The sequence below is a fragment of the Peromyscus californicus genome, unplaced genomic scaffold (assembly GCF_007827085.1).
Source record: "Peromyscus californicus insignis strain IS unplaced genomic scaffold, ASM782708v3 Scaffold_15__1_contigs__length_86483966, whole genome shotgun sequence".
NCBI classification, from domain to species: Eukaryota; Metazoa; Chordata; class Mammalia; order Rodentia; family Cricetidae; genus Peromyscus; species Peromyscus californicus.
This window is the reverse complement of record NW_026294447.1, coordinates 82,920,493-82,944,572: the sequence shown is the minus strand read 5'-3', so window position 1 is coordinate 82,944,572 and position 24,080 is coordinate 82,920,493. Positions and strand designations below refer to the sequence as shown.

At 44.6% G+C, this 24,080-nt stretch overlaps 1 protein-coding gene and 1 long non-coding RNA gene across 2 annotated transcripts; one reads left to right on the top strand and one right to left on the bottom strand.

Moving 5' to 3' along the window:
- Positions 1–858: 858 nt before the first annotated feature.
- Positions 859–20,438, bottom strand: LOC128111237 (dehydrogenase/reductase SDR family member 7). Its single transcript, XM_052739604.1, has 7 exons — positions 20,187–20,438; positions 13,280–13,432; positions 9,994–10,100; positions 8,927–9,166; positions 3,266–3,388; positions 2,233–2,448; positions 859–1,123 (listed from the first exon to the last, which is right to left on the bottom strand). Exons 1-7 carry the CDS (start codon positions 20,320–20,322, stop codon positions 1,079–1,081), a joined length of 1,020 nt encoding a protein of 339 aa, XP_052595564.1. The 5' UTR covers positions 20,323–20,438; the 3' UTR covers positions 859–1,078.
- Positions 20,315–22,873, top strand: LOC128111238 (uncharacterized). The gene is made up of 2 exons (XR_008218543.1): positions 20,315–20,429; positions 20,680–22,873. It is a non-coding gene; the product is annotated as an uncharacterized LOC128111238 (long non-coding RNA).
- The last annotated feature ends 1,207 nt before the right edge of the window (positions 22,874–24,080 follow it).

Genomic DNA, 24,080 nt, shown 5'->3' with positions numbered 1-24,080 from the left:
GCTATGGAGGCACAAGAACCTGAGACTCATGAGAATCTGAGAAGTTGTCACAGAGGTATAAGAACCTGAGACTCATGAGAACCTGAGAAGGTGTCACAGAGGTCTGAGAACCTGAGACTCATGAGAACCTGAGAAGGTGTCACAGAGGTATGAGAACCTGAGCTTAGATCTACAGAGCTCATCTAAAACCAGCCTCATCAGTGAATGTGTTGTCTCAGTGCGCTGATGGGGAGGTGAGAGCCGGAGAAAGAGTTCCTGGAAGTTTTCAGGCCACCTAAGCTATTGTATGCAGCAGGAAACAGGAAGCCCCATCTGAAACAAGGTGGAAGGTTGGAGGCTGATGCTCAGGTTATCTTCTGACCTCCACGTGCACCTGGTGGTATGCGCATACCTGTACTCACACATGTATCATACACACAAGATTTTTTTTTAAATGGGCTAAAGGTCCAGCTCAGTGGCAGAGCGTATGCCTAGCATGTGTAAAGGCCCGAGATTCAGCCCTCAGTTCTGAAAACGAAAAAGAGACAAACAAAGCAATGAGCTTGGTGAAGGGAACTGCCCTGCCCTTCCAAACCTTCCACCAGGTCAGGACACAGCACTTCTCTCTGGAGGACACAGCAGCATACCACCACCTTGGAGCTAGAATGAGCCAGAATCACAGGACTCTGGTGCTGCTGATGTCTTGATCGTGGACTTCCCAGCCCCCAGAACTGTGAAAAGCAAATTAATATGGTCTGCGGGGAGCCAGTCAGTGGTATTTTCATTTAGAAGCACAAGTGAATTAAGACAATGTTGACCACACAGCTATAATTCCTGGGTTAGTTTTGCTAACCAGGATTCTAACTCTGCGTGCTAAAATATTGTGAATATTACTTTATTCGAGCAGGTAACGCGTGTTCATACACATTTGCAAGATACCAGGGCAAGGTATATTTATTATTCATTACATATTGAATAGATATTTGTATAAAAAAATTAACCCAGAAAGTAGTCACTGACCCGCCTTCTGTGTGACGCTTACTATACTTAGGCTGCCTGTCATTCTCAACAAGTGGCTCAGCCATCCCAAGGGGTTGTTTCAATCCTTCTTTGTCTTCTGGAGTATATAAGACAAGTCTGGGTCCTGTAAAGGAATGACAGTAACATAAACTAGACCTTCTTCTTATGTACCCATGTTTGACAACCAAGCTCCTCTGTTTAATCAACTGTATGTACTGTATCATCATGCACCAAGAGTGATCTTTGCAATCCTTGGGCAAACACTTTAATTAGAAGTAAAATATCACAGCCAAAACTCTTGATCTGCATGCAAATATTGCCCTAGGGCTTAGTATTTTTATCTGCTCCACGTGGCAAGAATTACTTAAATAATGAGTACTCTTGTTGTTACTCCTCTGGATCACACCTACTGACAGATAGCCTAACCATGTGCAAAATAGGTCAGAGTGCCTTAGAATTGAAATATCTGGCTGATTGTGGTGGCGCGAGCCTTTAATCCCAGCACTTGGGAGGCAGAGACAGGCAGGTCTCTGTGAATTCAAGGCCAGCTTTGGTTTATGTAGGGATGTCAAGGGTAGCCAGAAATATGTAATGAGAAAGGAAGGAAGGAAGGAGGGAGGGAGGGATGGATAGACAGAGGGAGGGAGAAGAAAAAGGAAGAAAGGAAAAAGAAAAGAAATATTTGGGTGTTACACTAAAATCACTTATGAACTTTTAATACACTGTTTACAAGATAAAACAAGGCAACTTGCTAACCCCCAAACGTGGCTTTTATTTGGGAAGGGTAAGCATTTGCTCATCCAAGAATTGGCACAAAGACAGACCAAAAATGATAATCTAAGTGTGGCTACTACCCTGGATGTTATCATCATCCAGAAAGGGTGCCTGGAAATAAGAGGTGCTCAGCTTATTTAGAAATAGTCATAAAGCAAGTAAAATCACGAAACAGACGGGTGAGGGACTTTTTAAAACCTGACCATGATGAGTGAAGAAGAGACACTGACAGCCTTCGTTTTGACTTTTACCTTATAAAAATTTGACTCTTCCAGATTAGAAATTGTGTGGCAAACCATCAAATATACTGTGTGGGTACAGAATATGTTTCATGTTCTCTGTATTTTAATCATGAGACTGGTATAGAGTCAGAAAAACAAAGAAATCTTTAAGAACTTGGAAAACTGGATTTTCACAGGATTCATACATACTGTGAAGAAATCTATAAATTGCTCTTACCAAACCATCCTTAAAGTTTTGTATTCTTTTCTTCCCCAGTTTGGAGGTTAGCCATAAGGCCCAGGTTGGCATATACTGCCATACGTATGCCCCCAATAAGACAGGGTGATCAGAGATCCAGACTTCCTTCAAATCGTTGGCCATGGAGATTAGCATCAGCTGGACACAGCGACTCGTTGGCATCTTGTAAGACTGATCTATATCGTTTTTCATGGGCTGTGAGTCAAAGAGAAGTGAGTGTTGAGGATTCCAAACCATTCCATGAGAATGTTTACCAGGAAGGACCCAGAGGCCATCTAGCGGTGAGACTCTTTCAGGCTGTGACCTGTCAACTGGCAGTCTTCGTAGGAGGTACTGGAGGTTTATAATTTATGATATTTCAAAGAGCCTAAGTCATGCATTCATCAGATAAGATTGCACATGCTAAAGGCTCTTTACCTTTAATTATAATCATCTCAGAATAGGGCACCAATGTCTACTTTATTATCACATTTTTAGAAATATCAAATTACCAAGATTTACATTAGGGGCTAAGGATGTACAGTCCAGAGCTAAAAATGATTATCTAGAATGGATAAGATCCTGACTTCAATCCCTAGCACCACACAACATAAAAATAACTTATATTTAACAAGTTGTATAACAGGGAAGAAATAGAAAAAAATAAAAGGACTTTCTTAATAAGAGTGGTGGATCTATAATGGCGAACTACTTATAAGCGACACTCTGGCAATGTCACTAGCCATTGTTAAAATGAGACACTGAAGTACTACCAAGTAACTTGAATACTTTTCTTTTGTTTGTCTCTGCCGCCGCCCCACCAACCCCCAGAGCTGAGGACCGAACCCAGGGCCTTGCATTTGCTAGGCAAGCGCTCTACCACTGAACTAATCTCCCAACCCCTTGAACACTTTTCTTAACGCTGTCGCTTTCTGTGAACAGTTCACAAGTAGCTCTGAATAGGCACCTGACTTATAAGATAAAGCAAACGGGGCTAGTATAGGACTCAGTTCTTCCCTTCTAGAATTTTTACCTTAGTTACTTCTTCAGTTAGGGCGTTCTTCACAATGTCGGACTGCACAGGCCCAGGGTAAACGTTGCAAAATGTTATTCCTGGATATTTGATAAGCTCACATTGGAGAGCATTGAAAAAACCCTGAGGACCACAAAACAAGAACATAAGAAAAAAAAAAGGATAAAGTAAAGAAAAAAAAAGGATAAAATGAAGAAAAAAAGGAAGTATAATATGTTACCCAAATACATGCCCAATTAAAATTAAACACTCCTAAAACAGGGGTTGCCCCTCACCTTTATAAACAGCCTATTTTCTATGGGCCATGTATGTCTCCCCTCTATCCAGAGGAGTCCTTTGTCCCTCAGGGACAAATACCCCTCCCCTTCCCCTCCTCCTTCATCCCTTATCTTTACCACTGCATCCTAGTCCATTCTAACACAGACCTCCATCCTGTCCATTCTAACACAGACCTCCATCCTGTCCATTCTAACACAGACCTCCATCCTGTCCATTCTAACACAGACCTCCATCCTGTCTATTCTAACACAGACCTTCATCCTGTCTATTCTAACACAGACCTCCATCCTGTCTATTCTAACACAGACCTCCATCCTGTCTATTCTAACACAGACCTCCATCCTGTCCATTCTAACACAGACCTCCATCCTGTCTATTCTAACACAGACCTCCATCCTGTCTATTCTAACACAGACCTCCATCCTGTCTATTCTAACACAGTCCTCCATCCTGTCTATTCTAACACAGACCTCCATCCTGTCTATTCTAACACAGTCCTCCATCCTGTCTATTCTAACACAGTCCTCCATCCTGTCCATTCTAACACAGACCTCCATCCTGTCCATTCTAACACACCTCCATCCTGTCTATTCTAACACAGACCTCCATCCTGTCTATTCTAACACACCTCCATCCTGTCTATTCTAACACAGGCCTCCATCCTGTCTATTCTAACACAGACCTCCATCCTGTCTATTCTAACACAGTCCTCCATCCTGTCTATTCTAACACACCTCCATCCTGTCCATTCTAACACAGTCCTCCATCCTGTCTATTCTAACACAGTCCTCCATCCTGTCTATTCTAACACAGACCTCCATCCTGTCCATTCTAACACAGACCTCCATCCTGTCTATTCTAACACAGACCTCCATCCTGTCTATTCTAACACAGACCTCCATCCTGTCCATTCTAACACAGACCTCCATCCTGTCTATTCTAACACAGACCTCCATCCTGTCCGTTCTAACACAGACCTCCATCCTGTCTATTCTAACACAGTCCTCCATCCTGTCCATTCTAACACAGACCTCCATCCTGTCTATTCTAACACAGACCTCCATCCTGTCTATTCTAACACAGACCTCCATCCTGTCCATTCTAACACAGTCCTCCATCCTGTCCGTTCTAACACAGTCCTCCATCCTGTCCATTCTAACACAGACCTCCATCCTGTCTATTCTAACACAGACCTCCATCCTGTCCATTCTAACACAGACCTCCATCCTGTCCGTTCTAACACAGACCTCCATCCTGTCTATTCTAACACAGACCTCCATCCTGTCTATTCTAACACAGACCTCCATCCTGTCTATTCTAACACAGACCTCCATCCCGTCTATTCTAACACAGACCTCCATCCTAGCCTGTTCTAACACAGACATCCCTTTCTTCACTCTTAAAAATTATACCTGTGCCGGACAGTGGTGGCGCACACCTTTAATCCCAGTGCTCAGGAGGCAGAGGCAGGTGGATCTCTGTGAGTTCGAGGTCAGCCTGGTCTACAGAGCAAGATCCAGGACAGGCACCAAAACTATACAGAGAAACCCTGTCTCAAAAAACTTAAAAAAAAAAAATGACACCTGTAGGTCACTTGCTGCTGTTTTCCGCCTGAGTCAGAAGCAGCCACTTTAACTTTTCTTCCCCACTTAATAAAAGATCTCTCTGTGAAAACAGGTATTTGGGTGTGTTCTGTGCCTAATCCGGGTTCTGGGAGGAAGCCCCCACTGTTCAAAGGGCAGGGCGGGGGATCTACTTCAATTTCAGTGTAGAATTAGTCATTCTCTAGCCAATGACTAGTATATGACTAGTACAGATATGATGTGACCACCTACTGCAGGACCTTCCAAGGACCAAGATAAATCTACACTTAAAGATACAGGTCATTTCCAAAGCAACAGAAACAAGCAGAGATTTGCTCCCCCTTATTTCTTTCCCTTAACCAGGCAATGTTCCTGCATTATTTTAAAAGAGCAGATGTTGGGTATGGCGGCTCACACTTGTTACCCCTCAGTAGAAAGGGAGAGCAGGAGGGTCAGACATTTAAAGCTATCCTCAGCAAATAAGGGAGGGAGAGGCCAACATGTGCCGCCCCAAGAGACTGGTCGGGTTGAGGGGCGGGGGGGGGGGGTGTGAGTGGGTGGGGGGAATGACAAAACAAACGAACACATAAAGCCGTACTTATGACCCTAACAAGAAAAACTGTGATCCATTCCTGCACAGTCGAACAACATTAAGTATCTGTCAGCTCTTACGTTCTGACTCCTAACAAGCACAGAAGCGAAGGGGGTTCCTGCTGACAGACTGGCTGTTACACAGGCGTTTCCTGTGGGATTAAAACTGTCCACTTTGGAGGGAAGCCCCTTCAGATGTAGAATGTTTGAAAGGAGGTGAAACAGAATGTTCTAAGGGGGAAATGAAGCATTCCATCCCGCAGCAAAGCTTCTTAAATTCAGAAAGTAAACAACTCAAAATAGCTTCAGGAAGTCCCTGAAATTGACCAGATTCACTAGGCCCCTCCCACCCTGAGCATACATAAGCTGTCGGGACTGTTGAGAGTCACTCTCAGGCAAGCCGAGCTGTCTAGGAAAGGCTCGGACCAACTGAGCTCCCTGGAGAAGAAACGCTCCCACCTGTTGAGCTGCCTGCAGACTGTGCAGGGTGCACCAGGGTCCCAGTTGTGAGCTGTCCCTCACACTGGGGTGGACTTCACGATGCAGCTGTCTTTGGTCATTTCTGCTCCTGTAAGTAACCCCTCACCCATATTCCTGAAGTCATTGCAATAAAACTCATTGGTTCACCAAGCTGGACTTTGATAGTATCTATACTTTGGTCGGTCATGGGATCCCTATCTGGGGTGAGCAGATGTTGTTCATGTCTTCCCAGAAATGGTATCACACAACACTCACACAGTGCCTGCCTCAGAGAGGCTCCAAAACAAAATGCTTGGTAAAGGAATGAAGAACTCCTGTACATTTAATATTTTCCCTCTGTAGCATGACAGAGGGGACCAAGCAACCAGCACAGACACTGAGTCCTGTCCTAGCATATCATGTACACACAGTGATTAAAGGTTCACTGTTACAGAGGGAGAGATAGATCAGCGGTGAAGAGCACTTGTTGCTCTTGTAGGTCTGGTCCCCAGCACCTACATGGCAGCTTATGAAACGGAAAAGTCAGTAGCCATCTTGAGAGAAACTTCCCCCTCCCCTCCCCAAAGGTATTTGCTGACCAGCTGTTTTAGAAGTGACCAGAAGTTGAACTTATAAGGCTGGGACAATAAATCTATGTATCCTGGACTTGGCAAAACAAGATATGGGGAGTAATGGGCTCCACTGACCAGAAGTTGAACTCAGAGGAGAGTGGGACTGGAACAATAAATCTGAATGTATATATCCTGGGTTCAGCAAAAGCAGGACATAGGGAGTAAAAATGTATGTCTCTGTAGATACCCTGAATCCTGTTAGTCATCAGTAACCTCATGTTTATAGTTCAGCCAGTAACTTCAAAGAACTACCTCACCCCTAACCCCCTAGTCCAATCCCAAGCTGCATGTAAACCTTTCCTACATAAACCCCTTAAAGTGAGTACTCAGGGCCGTTCTCCTCCACTTGCTATGTCGGATGTCAGATGTTGGACACAGAGCAAGCTTGCTTGTCTTGTTATTAAAAACCTCTGTGTGTTTGCATCGGACATTGGCTCTATGGTGGTCTTGCTTGGGGGTCTTGAGACCTGGGCACAACACTTACAGCTATGCGTAACTGCAGTTTCAGGGAATCCAGTGCCCTCTTCTGGTTTCCTTGGGTACTGCATGCACGTAGTGCATAGACAAAATAAAAATACTTTCTTTAAAAAAAAAAAAAAAAAGAAAAGAAAAAGTTCACTGTAACGTCGGGAATATAAGAAGGAAATGTGTTCTTTGAAAAGGCCTCCTGGGACATGGTGGTGCGCACCCGTGATCCCAGCTCTTGGGTGATAAGGCAGGTTATAGAGCTCAAGATCAGCCTGTGCTACAAGAGACAGTCTCAAAGCAAACAAACACAAAAGCCTCCTAGTCTCAGCATTCAGCTACGGAGCTACCGCTCTACCTGCCTGCATTTTGTCAGAGAATTCAGCCCAGAGTTCAAAACAGAGAGTCTCAGTGGGCAGACTAGACAGCTCCAACTGTGCTCTACAGACAGCATCCTGCATGTCTTAGACCAAGTGCCAACAACCAACAGATGGGGTCTGTACTCCACTGCATCTGCCTGCCTGTCTCAGATGGGACTGTCTCTAGGGGAGGTTGATTGACAGCCCCTTACTAAGTCTGAGGAAAGCCTCCCAGATGCAGTCCTTCATCACTTGACGCTACCTGTTCTGTACGGCAGAGATGGGTCCTGCCGAACCACGACTTCCGTTTCCATGAAAGCATGATGACCTGCGTCACTGTCTCTCATTCGGCCAGTGGTAGAATGTGCCACTAAAATTCTCCTCCTGAGACATGAGCTATAACGTTTCGTGTTGCCTTATTGTCATACTGAATTGACTATTTCTTCACATTTACTCGTAAGCCGAAATTAAAAATTCATTCAGTTCCGCTGTTTATGCCTCATCAGATATAGAATACAAATCAAGCCTAGTCACTGCCCTGATCAGATGGTCTTCTTCCAAAGAGACCATAAGAAGTAGAGTCACATGCTCCCCAAGAGAGACCGGCCCAGGACTGACCACCCGGCTGCAGGACCTGTCTCTCATGTGCATGCACAAGGTGACATAAAGACCAAGGAAAGGGGCATGAAAAGAAGTCACAGACACGGGACAACAAAAACACATCCTAAAACGTGTGCAGGGGGAAACAGTGGGAGAACCTCAGTACCATGAGGACACGGGCTGAGTCAGAGGAAATGTGAAATCCTGAGCAGATTATCCTAAGGGAAGAACTAGTGTCTCATCCTTACATCCCCAGGGTCTGGTACAGTGTGTGCCAAGCAGTTGGGGAGTTCTAAGCAGGAGTGACTAAAGGGCTGTTCCCTTATCTAAGGGGAGATGTCAAGCTCTCTTGTTTCAGTCTCACGCTTACAGCCCAGGTCTAATCCGAATATTCACTGAAAGTCTTATGGCCCAAACACACACAGAGGTCATGTGCACACAGAGGTCATGTGCACACAGAGGTCATATGCACACAGAGGTTATACACACACAGAGGTCATGCACAGACAGAGGTCATGTGCACACAGAGGTCATGTGCACACAGAGGTCGTGCACACAAAGGGGTCATACCCACACAGAGGTCATGTGCACACAGAGGTCATGCACACACAGGGGTCATACCCACACAGAGGTCATGTGCACACAGAGGTCATACACACACAAAGGTCATGCACAGAGTCTGGGCTGTCTTACCCGAAGAGCATGTTTGCTGGCACAGTACCCACTGGAAAGGGGCACAGATGCAATTCCCGCAATGCTGTTCACAGTAACAATCTTCCCTTGTTTCCTCTCTACCATGTGAGGCAGAACACACTTGGTCAAGGACACCGTCCCTAAGTAGTTCAGATTGATCAGCTCCTTGAAGACATCCAGGTTGGTTTCTAGAACTAAGGAACGTTGGCTTCTTCCACTGTTGTTGACCAAAATGTCAATCTAAAAAAAATCAGAAAATGGGTGCTTAAAGATAACCTAAGAAAATGATTGTGTTATTAACTTGAATAGTAAAAGGGACAGTGATGTGTTTCTAGTGGCAGCTAAAAAAATAAAATAAGCAAAGCCAGGTGTGGTGGCGCAGACCTTTGGTCTCGGCACTTGGGAGGGAGAAGCAGGCAGATCTGAGTTCAAGGCCAGCTTGGTCTACAGAGTAAGTTCCAGAACAGAGCTACATCAAGCCTGTGTCAAGGGCGGTGGAGAGAGGAAGGGAAGGAGGGGAAAGAAGGAAGGAAGGGAGGGAGGGAGGGAGGGAGGGAGGGAGGGAGGGAGGGAGGGAGGGAGGAAAAGCAAGAATTCACTCATAGACTCTCCATTCGAAGTAAAGTAACAAGTAGCAGGAAAAAGAAAAGCATCAGCAGATGTTAACTTCTCTCATTCTTCACAGAGAATTCGTTCTTGGGAAGGGAGGAGAAGTGCTAAGGAGCTGAAGCCAACGGTTAAGAAGCTAAGCCTAGGCCTGACCTCACCACATGCTCTCCATCTGTCTCCTTCCCTTTGAAGGGGATCCACAGCTGGAAATCTCTGTGGCTGGTTTTTTTGTTTTTGTTTTGTTTTTTTCCCTCCGAGACAGGGTTTCTCTGTGTAGCTTTGCGCCTGTCCTGGAACTCACTCGGTAGCCCAGGCTGGCCTCGAACTCACAGAGATCCACCTGGCTCTGCCTCCTGAGTGCTGGTAGGCGTGCGCTACCACCGCCCGGCTAGTTTGTTTTTTTTCAAAGACAGATAAGCAACACCATCCACGCTTCATGGATATAAAATGCAACTTACTTTACCAAACTCCTGCAGAACGGCTTTGGTAGCTGCCTCGTGGGAACTTGTGTCGGTCAGGTCAAGGGGCAACACCAATATTTCTTTTTCTTTTAAATTGCTGTTCTCTGAAAAAAGACACATGAACAGTAAGCAAGACATTCCCCAGTTCCACTGAACTCAACTTTCCAGTTCATTTTAACCTCTATCCCACAGGAAGGCGGCAATGAACTCATTTAGGCGACTCTGCCACAGCACCCCTCACTGAGCAGGGAAGAGGACCAGTGATGTTACGCCGCCATCTCAGACCAGCGGTTTAGCTGGCTGGAAGCAGTACAGCACGCTTCCCCTTAACTCTATACACAGAGGAACTTTGCAAAGAATGAACTGGATGTGACAACGCAGCTCAAGTCCCAGCACTTGGAAGGCAGAGGCGGGACTGCAGAAACTTGAGTTTATTCTGGTCTACACAGCAAGTTCCAGATGAGCAGAGGCTATGTGGCAGGACCTTGTCTCAAAAAAAAAAAAAAAAAAAAAAAAATTATACTATTAGATAGAAACCAAGGAAACTCAGCCAATCACACATAGTGGTCTACAACCACAATGTATTCAGAGCATGGAGCCAAGTAGACTGGGATTGTGAGGCCAGCATAGGTTGCACATCAAAAAGAAACAGTAACTCCACCCACAAAAAAAAAAAAGAAAAATTATACAACAGAGTATTTTTTTTTTACATGTATAGAGTTTCTTTTATCAAAAGACTCGTCAAGTTCAGTAGACTGTGCACCCACATTTAAAACACCAGTTTAGAGCTGGAGAGATGGCTCCATGGTTAAGATCATACACTGCATTGGCAGAGCACCTGAGTTCAATTCCTAGCACCCATCTCACAACCATCTATAATTACAGCTCCAGGGAGAGCTGGCACCTCCAAGAGCACCTGCCCTCACATGTACAGACTGACACATATACATGTAATTAAAACTAAATCTCTTCTTTTAAGCTCATACTATAAATCTATAAGAAGTTGAGAAGGCCAGTAGTGTCATAGGGAGGTAGAAGCTTCTCTCCCTAGGTCAAGGATCCCTAGAGGTAAATAAGGAAAAGTACTCAGTCCTTCATACAATTCCTACCTAAAAACATTCTGAGACTGTAATAGTTTGAATGTAATTGGCCCCCATAAGCTCACAGGGAGTGGCGCTGTTAGGAGGTGTGGTTTGTTGGAGTGGGTATGGCCTTGTTGGAGGAAGTGTGTCACTGTGGGGGTGGGTTTTAAGGTCTCCTATGCTCAGGATACTGCTCAATGTCTCAGTCAACTTCCTGTTGCCTGCAAGCGGTAGGATTCTCAGCTACTACTCCAGCACCATGTCTGCCTACACGCCATTGTGCTCCCTATTATGATGATAATGGACTGAACCTCTGAAACTGTAAGCAAGCCGACCCAATTAAATGTTTTCCTTTATAAGAGTTGCTATGGTCACGGTGTCTCGTCACAGCAATAGAAACCCCTAACTAAGACAGGAACATAATTGATCCTTTCTAGTTCTGGTCACCAGTGGAACAGTTGAAATGAATTATTCTGGACATTAACTTGAATCTAAAGTAATAAATGCCAGTAAGAAAAAAGTAGCAAGTACATAGACCGTGAGAGGAACAGAAGTATTGTGGGCAAAGAGATGAAAAAACACCATGAAACCTTTAAACTTTTAAAAAATGGAAAGCTTGCACCAGTGACCACAGAGAAAAGGGACCAGTGGTCCTCACACCACCTCAGCACAGCTGACGTGATTTATCCTCTCTGCTAGGGCAGGCCTTACAAGTCACAATGACCATTCAAAAAAAAAAAAAAAAAAAAAGCACAGAACTAAAACACAAGAGGCTTTTGAAAACAACGTCATAAAAAGAACCCTGTGACGTTATTTACTGGGGCAAAGAACTCTCACCATTGGGTGAATGCAGTCAGCAAAATGAAAGAAAAAAATAGTGAAAGAGTAACAGGCAGAGATCTCTCTCTCTCTCTCTCTCACACACACACACACACATGCAGAGGCACACATATGCACAGAGGCACATGCATGTTTAAGACTATATTAAAGTACTAAATGCTAAACACCCCCTGAGGCTACTATGAAAGTGAACGTGACTACATTAAAACTCAAGCCAATGACAATATTATCAGTGTCGTCTGTTGTGGGCGTTGGGCGCCATTGGTAGCTGGAGTTTTCCTGCCTGACCCACGGGCAGGACAAATCTCTCTCACCCACCAGTCCAGCAGCCGCTCAGACCCAACCAAGAAAACACACAGAGACTTACATTGTTTACAAACTGTATGGCTGAATTAGGCTTCTTGTTATCTAGTTTTTATATCTTTTTTTTTTTTTTTTTTTTTTTTTTTTTTTTTTTTTTTTTTTTTTTTTGGTTTTTCGAGACAGGGTTTCTCTGTGTAGCTTTGCGCCTTTCCTGGAACTCACTTGGTAGCCCAGGCTGGCCTCCAACTCACAGAGATCCGCCTGCCTCTACCTCCCGAGTGCTGGGATTAAAGGCGTGCACCACCACCGCCTGGCTAGTTTTTATATCTTAAATTAACCCATATCTATTAGTCTGTAAGTTGCCACGTGGCTCGTGGCTTACCGGTACCTTACATCTCGCTTTCCATGGCGGTGGCTGGCAGTGTCTCTCTGGCCTCAGCCTTTTACTTTTCAGAATTCTCCTGTTTCCTTGTCCCGCCTATACTTCCTGCCTGGCTACTGGCCAATCAGTGTTTTATTTATTAACCAAACAGAGCAACACATTTAACATACAAAACATCCCACAGCAGGTATTACCTCCAGTTCATTTTTAAACCTTCTTTCTTCTTTCCTTTCTTTTTATTCATCATCCTAACACACACACACACACACACACACACACACACACACTCCCGCCCATGACTTTACTATCTGACATAAAGCAAAACCTAATAAGGATCATTCCTGACTACGTTTCATTGGTTGCACACAGGAACACTGTGGATAAGAGCCTCTTCTAAAGCAAAGATATAAGTCATTCGATCATTAAAATCCAGCAGCACTTGAGGACTGGTGCTTACTCGCCCCTCGACATCAAAAGTTGGTATAAAAGCACAGTGGAAGGGTGGCAGAAAAGAAGGTAAAGAGGTAGCAGAAGCGGAGGCCGGGCTGTGCACGCGACGCCCTGGAGGCAGCACAGGCTGCACAGGACAGTCCCACCTCCCCTCACTTCCTGAAGCTGCACTTGAGTTTGGATTCTCACGTCTAGGGTGCACGGCTGTTGTCGGGAATCCACTCACCCAGGCACCGTCTCTTCACCCGCTCCAGCTCCTGCACCCTTCTGGCTGACAGCACCAGAGAGACGCCCAGTTTAGATAACTGGAAAGCCAGCTCCTCACCAATGCCACTGGATGCTCCGGTCACCCACACCACCATGTCAGTCAGCTCCCATTCTGCAGAGAAAGGAGGTGGGTTACAGGGGAGCCAGAATATGGTGAATGATACCCATACGCCAAAGAGTAGTAAAACATGAATGAAATAAGTAAACTTTTTTAATATACCACTACTAAATATGAAGGGCTAATATGTGCAGCATAAAAGTTGAAGTGTGGGGGATCAACCCAGCTGTTGGGATGCTTGCCTGGAGTACACACACAGTCTGGGAGCAGTCTCTAGCACCTCCATAAACCAGGCATGGTGGTGTATGTCTGTTCTCCCAGAACTTTGAACGTGGAGACAAGAGGAAAGAAGTCCAAGGCCGTACTTACTTGGCTACATAGTTGGTTGGAGCCAGCTTAATATGCAGAGACCTTGTCTCAAACAAACAAACAAACCAACAAAATAAATAAGTAAGTAAAGAAATAGAATGGGGGGTTGGGGATTTAGCTCAGTGGTAGAGCGCTTCAAGGCCCTGGGTTCAGTCCTCAGCTCTGGGAGGGAAAAAAAAAAGAAAGAAATAGAATGCAAGAATTCGTGCCGGGCGGTGGTGGCGCACGACTTTAATCCCAGCACTCGGGAGGCAGAGCCAGGCGGATCTCTGTGAGTTCGAGGCCAGCCTGGACTACCAAGTGAGTTCCAGGAGAGGCGCAAAGCTACACAGAGAAACCCTGTCTCAAAAAACAAAAACAAAACAAAAAAAAAAAAAAGAATGCAAGAATTCTAAGAAAGCATCTTCTACCAGAGTTTTCTTAAAAATGGTGAACACAAACCATGTTATTAATTAGTCCTCTACACGGTATGCCGTATATTTTGGAATCTGGGTGAATGTACTAGAATCTATTAGCAGCTAAGACTCTAAGACTCACAACTACACATTTTCACTCTAAGTCTCAATTTATCTACTTATTTGACGAAGAAAATCAAAGCTAGTGACTAGAAACTCATTGCTTTCTCTATTAAATGGAATAAATGATTCTGAAGTTCCCACCCACTTTTTAGTTTTATAACTCCAATTTCTGAAGTGAAACCACAGATGAGGCCTTTGAAATACCCTAGGTTGCTCAAGAGGATGATATAATCACCTTGGATTTTTGTTGTTGCTTAGACAGTATCTTGCTATGTTTGCCTGAAACACGTATTTCATCCCCCTGCCTCCACATCATAAGTGCCAGGGTCACCGTGGTGTAATACCTTGCCCCAGTTCTCTTCCTAGATTTAATTTTTTTTAAATTTCATCATCATGATTGCTATTGTGTGTGCATGCACATCACAGGGCGTATACGCACATGCCTTCTGTGCATGTTGGCGGTCAGGAGACAACTGGAGAAGGCAGTTCTTTTCTTCCAGCTTTTTGTGGCTTCCAAGATGGAACTCGGGTCATCAAGCTTATGCAGCAAGCAGCTTTAATGGCCAGTCTCCCTGTTGTGGGGTATCCCCCAGAGAAGACTGCTTGCATGTGGGTTTTGTTTGGTTTGGTTTGTTTTTTTTTTTTTTTTGGTTTTTTGTTTTGGTGTTTTTTTGTTTTTTTGGGTTTTTTTTTTGTTTTTTTTTGTTTTGTTTTGTTTTTTGTTTTGTTTTTTTTGGTTTTTCAAGACAGGGTTTCTCTGTGTAGCTTTGCACCTTTCCTGGATCTCGCTCTGTAGACCAGGCTGGCCTCGAACTCAAAAAGATTCACCTGCCTCTGCCTCCCAAGTGCTGGGATTAAAGGCATGCGCCACCATCGCCCGGCTGCATGTGGGTTTAAACCAAAAGGAAGTCTTTATTGGCTGGCCAGCAACTACACAGGATGTTCAGGATCCCAGTGTAGCCCTGAACCTTTCTCAGGGAAAGCTTTTAAGCACAAAAACCGTGTCCTGGGTTGACATACTTCACTCAACAAGAACAGTTAGCCAGCAGCAGAACTACAGAAGCCAAGAGGCAAGGCTAGTACATTTAGAGACTTTCCCAGAACTATGGGCTTTGACGCATTAGGTCCTTGTTTTAATTTTTGGCAGGCGGTGCTGTCTACATGCTGAGTTTTACAGCCTGAATGACACTTCCATCATGGAGTCAGTTGTCCTAAGGTCTGGGGCCCTGTTACACTCACCACGTAATATGCCTCCTGCCTGGTCTCTTCGGGACTCTAGTTTGTCCCATAACAGGGGGTAATAAGACTATCCAGGCTGGCCTTACTTCATTCTTGCCCACGAGTGTAACACAATTCCATATTAAAACCCTCACAAGAACTTCACGGAGTGTGAATTCTTCAGAAAACTACGGTTTTCGGGAGTAAGTTACCACCACTAGTCTGTTAAATCCATTGAGGCTGAGACCCTGTCCTCCTTCTTCACAGTAGTGGCCTAGCACTTTGCAGAGACTAGAACATATAAAGGACTCCATAAATACGTATCAATTGAATAAATACCAAGAACCCTGGCAGAAACAGAACCCCCACTTTCCGCTACCCTATGGTGTGCAAATTCAGATATGGTCAATTTAGTTCTCGAGTGCCGAGGACTGAACCCATGCTGCGAGCATAATAGAGATACGTACTATATCATCCAACTACTGTCAAAGCACAATAGACATATGTACTATATCATCCAACTACTGTCAAAGCCCTAAACGGAGTCAGTATTTTAAAAACCCAACAGTTCCTTAGACATTTGAACCCATATAACTTGTCCTGTAAATAACCAAACTATGTAAACAAAGCTTTCTGCTGTAGGATGGTCTCTCTGTACACTGTGAATATATGTTGCTACCACTGATTAATAAAGAAACTGCTTTGACCTATGTAAGCCAGGCTGGAAATTCAAGCAGAGAGACAGGAAGAAGAGGGGCGGGGTCAGGACAGATGCCATCCAGCTGCTCAAGGAGCAAGATGCCAGCCACATGGCAAAATATAGATTAATAGAAATGGGTTAATTTAAGATGTTAGAGCTAACTAGCAATAAGCCTGAGCCATAGACCAAACAGTTTGTAATTAATATTAAGCCTCTGATTGGTTATTCGGGAACAGGCAGAGTGGGAGAGATTCATCTGTCTATAGATGTTTGGCAAGAATTTCCACATAAAACCTGAGAGCTGAAAAAAAAAAAAAAAAAGGTTCTAAAACGGAGCCAAGGACAGCTTCCTGGTTCAGGTCTCATTACAGGCTGAGGTATAGAGACGCGTCCCCTGGCCAGGCGGGCTTCAGCAGCAACATGGCAGACTCCAGAGGTCTCTCACAGGCCACAATACAAGAGGCTTCTCCCAGCCGCTGCCTGGGGGCTTGGGAGCACAGCCTTGAGCTTAAAAACATAGGATGCTACTTAATATTGCTTCCCAAAATTGGAGAGGTAAGCGAGGCTCATTGGTACCAGTGCCATGTTGAAAAGCTGAGCAGCCACTTCGGTCCTAGCCATGCAGCTTAGCAATTTAAAAACTCTCCTGGTCAGAAAAGGATTAAAGATACACAATAAAATAGATTCAGATAGGAAAAAAAAAAAAAAACCTCTAAACTTGTTACAGTGTGTTTAAAAATATATATAGGCTTGGGAGAGAGAAGAAAAGGATAGAGAAAGTCCTTAAAAAAGAAATAGAAAAAAAAAGCCACGTAAAGACGAAAAATACACAGAGAGTCTGTATACTATATATTATTGTGTTGTCTTTGGGGTCTTTAACTGCAGAGAGACATTTGATTTTAGGGGCTGCTAAGTTAAACCAACATATTATCTTAAAGGTATCTTGACTTCAAAATTAGGGTCTAAAGATATGTTGCTTTGGAAAAGAGGTTTTGCTTCTGCTTCCACAGCAGATGAGAAGTTGTGGATTCCTTCCAGGTTAATATGGTTCCATCAAGGAAGACCCCCTGAGAGGTCTCCAGATGATCCAATATCCAGAACAGCTTCAAGGCAACTGGCTGAGATGATGTAGCCTCACAGACTACTACCTACAGTCAAGACTTGACCATAATTTAAATTTGCTCAGGATCCCCATAAGATTGCCAGTGCCACCAATCAGCAGGAAGTAGCATAGAAAGCTACACCCAAATTTCCAAAATATTGTTTATGAATGTTTGTTTTTATTTAAAGGGGGATATGATATAGAAATGATGAAAAAAGGTAGATTATTAAATCTACTTTAATCCAAAAAAACAACTGTTAATCTCAAAATACTTTACATTGGCATGGATTTTGGCTTATTAATACAAATTCAGGGTCAATTTTGTTATACTGTATGTATATCTCTACTGTTTTTTAAGGCATTATGTTTATGCAACTCATTTAAAATTGTAATATATCATTAAGAAATACAGATTAGTAGTTATCTATAATAATCAAACTTATAGTCATGTTAGTAAGTTTTTTAGGTATACAGAGATATATTTCAATTAGATAGATAATCTTCAAACACTTCAAAGACCTATAGATTATGGCATTTAAAATGTTTTAAAAACTTAGATTTTTCTAGACAGCACCAATTACTTCAAAGAGAATGATGGGCATCAAAGAAACTTGTTATGGAGTTTGCTTTCAAAGTGGAAAAGGCTAGCCATTTGGGCAAGAAACTGCTCTTGCCTGGACTGCTTGACAATATGTTGTATAAACTGGGCATGCAGGACCCATAGGAAAATGACCACTGAACTTTGCCAAAACAAGGTAAGATGGTCCTTCAGGTTCCTGTTTTACAGAAGAAACTGCCAGACATTCTGCAGGACACAGAGTAAAGCAACTGATGAACCTTGCCAATAGATGAAACAGTCTTTCAAATTTCCTGCTTCACTGAAAAGTCTGCCAGAGACTCTAGGCCTGTAGGCCAAAGATAGATGCCTCAGTGTTACAGAGGAACTTTGGATAACTGTCCAGGCAGCCAGATGTCTCTGTCATTTCTTGAATTTTGGAAGTTGCCTACAATGCACTTCCTGTTTATTCAGATATTATTATATCCTTCTGGGGTCTTTGATGGAGTTGAAGACTAGATAGTTATAATTATAGTTTTCCTTTGTTATGATAAAGGGTAAATTAGATATGAAACTTTAGACTCACAAATATAGGATAGTTGATAAAATATTTTCTTTAATTTTGCCAAATACAAATAGAGTAGATATTGTAACTCTAAATCTTGCTTGAGTACAGTTTTGTTATATGTAATTTTGCTTTGTTAAAATGAAAACCTTACTTTTTGATTAGACAGAAAAGGGGAAGTGCTGTGGGATGGTCTTTCTGTACACTGTGAATATATGTTGCTACCATTGGTTAATAACAAAACTGCTTTGACCTATGATAAGGCAGGATAAGAGCCAGGTGAAAAATCCAAGCAGAGAGACAGGAAGAAGAGGGGCAGAGCCAGGGCAGTCTCAGAAACAAGTCAACAAACAGTATTACTTTTAGTGGCTTTTAGCTCTCGCTTGCTTTGAAAAGACAACTTTTGCCAGCTGCTCAATATGCAATTTTACATTTCAGGCATAATTTAATGTGTTAATAATTTTCATACAATTATATAATTTATAAACTGATTTTAATTCAATCTTCGGATTAAATAAAAGCACAGAGGCTCAAACACAAACAACCACAGGCAGCTCCTGGCAGTGAACTGGCCCACATCCCGTCTGTCTAAACAATGATCAGGGAGGAGGGAATTACAGTTAATAGAAGTGTAGGGTATTTGGGATTCCTGCCCTCAAAAATGACAGACAGTCTACAGGTCACAGCCATATGTCTTCTTCAGTTCTGCAGCAGTGAATGTGCAAGCAGTCCTGCACCTGTTCGAGTCAAAGAAATGCAGCCTCAGAAATAAAACAGCAAGAATGTCTGCCAGCGCTCGGGGAAGGACATAAAATGCTACCCTCTCTTTATCTTCTAGTCTCCAAGACCCAATTTGCACCTACTCCTGCTCTGCAGACTTTGAATACACTCTGTCTTCTGAGTGGCCAGCGACTTCAAAGCACTTTCCTGAGATGCTCCTAGTACTTGTCACCACGGATAGTCCTTTAAGGATCAAAAGCCTACCTCGGGCAGGCTTTTAGTTTCTCTGTCAGTGACTCTAACTGAAAAACAATAACGAATAATGAGCACGTTATAAGAATTGTTCCAAAGGTCAGGGGCCGTTTGTGAGGTACTAAGCACACTGCCCACGTGACACAACACGCCACATCCTTGAAACGTGTATTAAGCGAGTGTCAAACACGGAGCAAGAAGCAGACCAAAATACAGCAGGCGAAACGTGCCTTACTTAGTGTGCCCAGAATGATCTCGCCCCCTGGCAAAATGCCAGCTCGGTGCTTTCTATTTTGACACTTTTGTAGCAATTAGGTAAGTGAGTGAGTCAGAATCAATTGTCTTTCAGTGCTTCGGGAGAGTTAAAAGCCCAGGAGAAACATGCTCGGGATAAACAGACACTGGGCCTCTTAAAAAGCGGGGCACACACTCTGCTCTCCACAATGTCCTCCCTGATAGTGTCCCGGGATCCCTGGGATCCTACTGAAGAAGTCTGTGTTCTGCAGGCATCAGAGGCTTGCAGCGCTCTCTTGGAGTTTGACGTTTTCTCTCCTAGTCTGAGCGACACATCAGTACCATACTTGAACCAAGACAAGCGACACACTGAGAACTGCCTATTTAGACACTGCCGCTTCCTCCCAGGGTCCCAGCCCTGGGACAAGGCTTAACTTGGCCACAGAGGCTCCGTCCTACCGGGAGGGACCTCTGCCCCTACTCGCTTTCAGTGGAGATCCGGACGCTTTTCCCGCCCGCCCGCCACTCCCAGCAGCGGCTCTCATTTGGAGCCCGGGCCACTGCGGATGCTCACCCGGGCGTCGCCCTTGCCACTCGGCCCATAACAACGTCAGGTCGGCATCCGCCCGCAGGAAGCGCAGGAGCTGCACCAGGGGCAAGATGAGCACGCAAAGCGCCAGCAGCCAGAGCAGCAGCTCCCAGCTCATCATCGCTGTCCCGGCCGCTCCTGCTCTGCGGGGAGCGGAAGACAGTCGGCGCCCGTCCTCTACGCCACAGATCACAATCCGGGGCTCCGCCCAAAGAGCAGCCCCTGAAGGTGGGGCTCCCCCCCTCCCCCCTTGCTGTGTCCCGGGCTGCACCGCGGCGTCGGTAAGACACGCACGCGTCCCAGGGCTGGGACTCTGCGCGTCCCTGCTGCGTGGAGGACCGCTGGAGTGTTGCAATAGAAACAGAAAGCATGCGAGACTTAATTACTTGGCGACACCGCTGTTGGCAGAGCAGTCAACAAGATTTGTGAGAGCATGAATAAGTCTTTAATAGCTGTTTTTTTTGTTTTTTTTTTTTAGGACGGCGTACTTTTCAAGGCCTTGGCGGCGACGTTGGAGAGAAACAAACATTCTAACTTTGAACACGGCCTCCCCACCTCCCCCGCCCTACGCTGGGAATTGAGCCCAAGTTCTCCTGCACGCTGGGCAAGCTCCCAGCCGCGGAGCCAAAGCCTCGCTCTCTCACCTCCTTTCCTAATCTGTTTTTCTCTCTTTCTTTTTATCTGTGTAAACTGAGATAAGCGGACTTGGAAACACTACACCGAGCTAAGCTAGCAACTGAACTGGGTTGTCCTCATGGATGATCAGCTTATATTTAGAAAAACATTCCAAATGACACTCATATTGGACCAAAAATTGGATATCCTGGCCTAGTCGAATCAGAACATAAGATTAATTGGACGGGAAGGCAATTGTTGGTGAGTTCCAGGAACTGAACTCACAGGTTGGCGCCCTCTGCCACCCTATGTAAATGATATCGTTGCCTGTGCCTCTGTGCCCACGTGGGAAGGGTTGAAGAAGAAAACGCCCGTGCAGCTTCTATGCATAATGATTGTATTTATTATTTCTTTTGTATTGTTGGTGTTCTTTTTATGAATTGTCACTTATTTCTTCCATTGCAGTGACAAAGACTGTTTATAAAGGTCTACATTTTGCATCTGTAGAATGACATATGCAGTAAATGTTTAAACGAGTCGGAATCAGAAATTGCTTTGGTCCAGTTCAAGGTGCATGTCAGCTAAACTCTGACCTTGTGGGATTGCTTAGCACGATTGTCATTTGGAATAATATTGGTCGAGAACTGCTCTGGTTGGCATGTCACCTGGGTCATGTGAATTTTATTTTCTTACGTAACTTTTATGGTAAGATGCCTTAAAACGCCACACGGAGTCTCCTGATGAACCTTATGCAAACATTTCGCCTTCTGTAAAAATGAAAGGACTGACGTGGAACACTTGTGTCCCCAACACAAGCTGGAGAAGCCGGATTCTGGATCACAACCCCCCAGCTGTGGGAAGGAGGGATTGGAGGGAAGTATGATCTCTTCCCTCTCCACCTCTAGGATTAGATCTGTGTGCATGCTGAGTGTCAAAAGTGCCAAAGCAGATCTTTAAAACGTTTTTACTTAGTGGAGCTGGAGAGTTGACTCAGCTGTTAACAGTACTTGTTGCTCTCGACGAGGACCTGGGTTCAATTCCCAGCACCCACCACTATCTGCAACTCATGTCCTGGGGGGGACACCCCTTTTGACCTCCAAGGGCATTAGGCACTCACCTGGTGCAGACATACCTGCAGACAAAAAAATTCATATACACAAAAAATAATAAAAAATTTAACTAAAATATATTTTGTACGTGTATGTGCACATATATGTATATAGGCATAAGTGTGTTGCTTCACATGTGTGGAGTTCAGAGAACAATCTTGGGAGTCAGTCTCTTTTCCCACTTTATGGGACCCAAGGATCAAACTCACATCATCAGCCTTAGCAGTGTTAGCTTTCAAACCCTGGAACAAATGGCTGAGGTGCCTATTTAAGATATCAAAGCAGACCTGGCTGCCAGGATCTCCCAGCCTCCCTCAGTCATCACCTGTTACAGGGTCCCCCTGGCTGGCATAACCCACCCCCTACCCTGAACTCTCCAGCCCAGGCGGCTGGGCTGCTCTTCTTTATATAATCCAACCATTTTGGTTACCTGCTGTCTTTGTACCTTAGGGGTCTCCTGGCTGTTGCACCTCCCCACCCCCACCTCTACCCCGACCCACCACCCACCCCACCCCACCCCCGCTTTCCCCTGTATTTTCCCTCCCCCTCTCCAGAGCCACATGGCCCAGCTCAGTTTGGTCATGTCCACTCCGGACTCTCCTAGATATCCCTGGCCCTGGCTATGCTCTTCCATGTATCTATAATAAACTTTCTCCTCCACCATACTGGGGACCGGTCATGTTCTTTTCCTTTTTATTCTTTTTTTTATTCAAGCAGCAAGTGCCCTTATTTGATAAGGATTAGTCAAGGAGGCACGGGAACTTGACAGGACAATTGGTCTTAGACATGAACCTTGTGTACCCGGTATGGCTTGCAAACTTCACCGAGTCCTGGCACGGTATTGATCCTGGCAATTACCATTATATTCTGTCTCTGATAAGGGTATTAAAAAGTCTGATTGCTCTCAATAAAATTGCCACAGCCTCAGTTGTGCTGTGGCCCCTCCGACCCGCCTGATTTAATTCCTGGAGGCTGTACCCGGTGGCCTTGGCCAGATAAGTAAGCACAGGCGTTTACAGGTGGTGCCAGGAACAGGGACCTGAAATATGGGGATTTAAGAAAAAAGAAGGGGGGAGGGAGTTAAAGGCGAGGAACTCCTGGGAATAGTGTGCACATGAGTATAATAAGGCAGGAGTGTTCACTGGAGGTAAAAACACGGGGCAGGCAGGGCTGGAGGAGCACCAGCGTTGCTGGAAAAAAAGAACTAAAGCAGAGACACCATCAGCTGATTGAACTCCTGGAGTTCATTAGTGAGCTTCGGCCGTCTTTCCCTGAGGAGGGCTCTCTGGATCCCCGCATTCGGTCCTGGTTAGGAAGAGCAATTCCGGGAGAATTAGATGCGAGGGGACCAAAAACAATCCTAGTGATGCTTTTCAGCTTTGGAAAGAAACAAAAACAGTCATAGATAAAGATGACACGGTTAAAATTACTAATAAAAATGATTTTTTTTAAAGCAGCAGCACCAACACAAGAATAGAAGAAAAGTTAGAACCTGAAGGTATATACTGCTGTGGGATGGTCTGTATGTCAAATGTGTTGCTGATTGGTCAATGAATAAATCACTGATTGGTCAGTGGCCAGGCAGGAAGTGTAGGCCGGACTAACAGAGAGGAGAATTGAGAGAACAGGAAGCTGGGTGAAGGAGACACTGCCAGCCGCCATCAGGACAAGGAAGATGTAAAGTACCGGTAAGCCACAAGCCACGTGGCAAGGTATAGATTAATAGAAATGGATTAATTTAAGCTGTAAGAACAGTTAGCAAGAAGCCTGCCACGGCCATACAGTTTGTAACCAATATAAGTCTCTGTGTTTACTTGATCGGGTTTGAGCGGCTTGGGACTGGCAGGTAAGAGAGATTTGTCCTGACCATGGGCCAGTCAGGAAAACTCTAGCTACAATATATATTTCTAGCGTCTCTCTCTGTGACGAGACTGAGGGTTCTCCTCCTCCTTGTGCTGATTTCGCGTGCACACACACACACATACACACACACACCACCCCCCATCTCCAGCTCCAACTTCCCTCAGCTTCTAAAATCTATCCCTCAAGCACAGTTCCTGATGGCCTGGAAACATTGTTTCACTGCTTTGCTGCGTTTCTTTCTGAGATTGTCTAGGAGGTTTCTCTCTATATATAAGAGAATTAACTCCTTTAA

What these genes read in the sequence shown, in the direction of transcription:
- LOC128111237 (XM_052739604.1), bottom strand. Translation starts at nt 20,322, where the DNA reads ATGATGAGCTGGGAGCTGCTGCTCTGGCTGCTGGCGCTTTGCGTGCTC. An exon ending in TTCTGCAGGAGTTTGGTAAA is followed by an intron (nt 9,167 to 9,993) that starts GTAAGTTGCATT and finishes GATTTTTTTTAG; the next exon opens with ATTGACATTTTGGTCAACAA. An exon ending in AAAACTTTAAGGATGGTTTG is followed by an intron (nt 1,124 to 2,232) that starts GTAAGAGCAATT and finishes ATTCCTTTACAG; the next exon opens with GACCCAGACTTGTCTTATAT.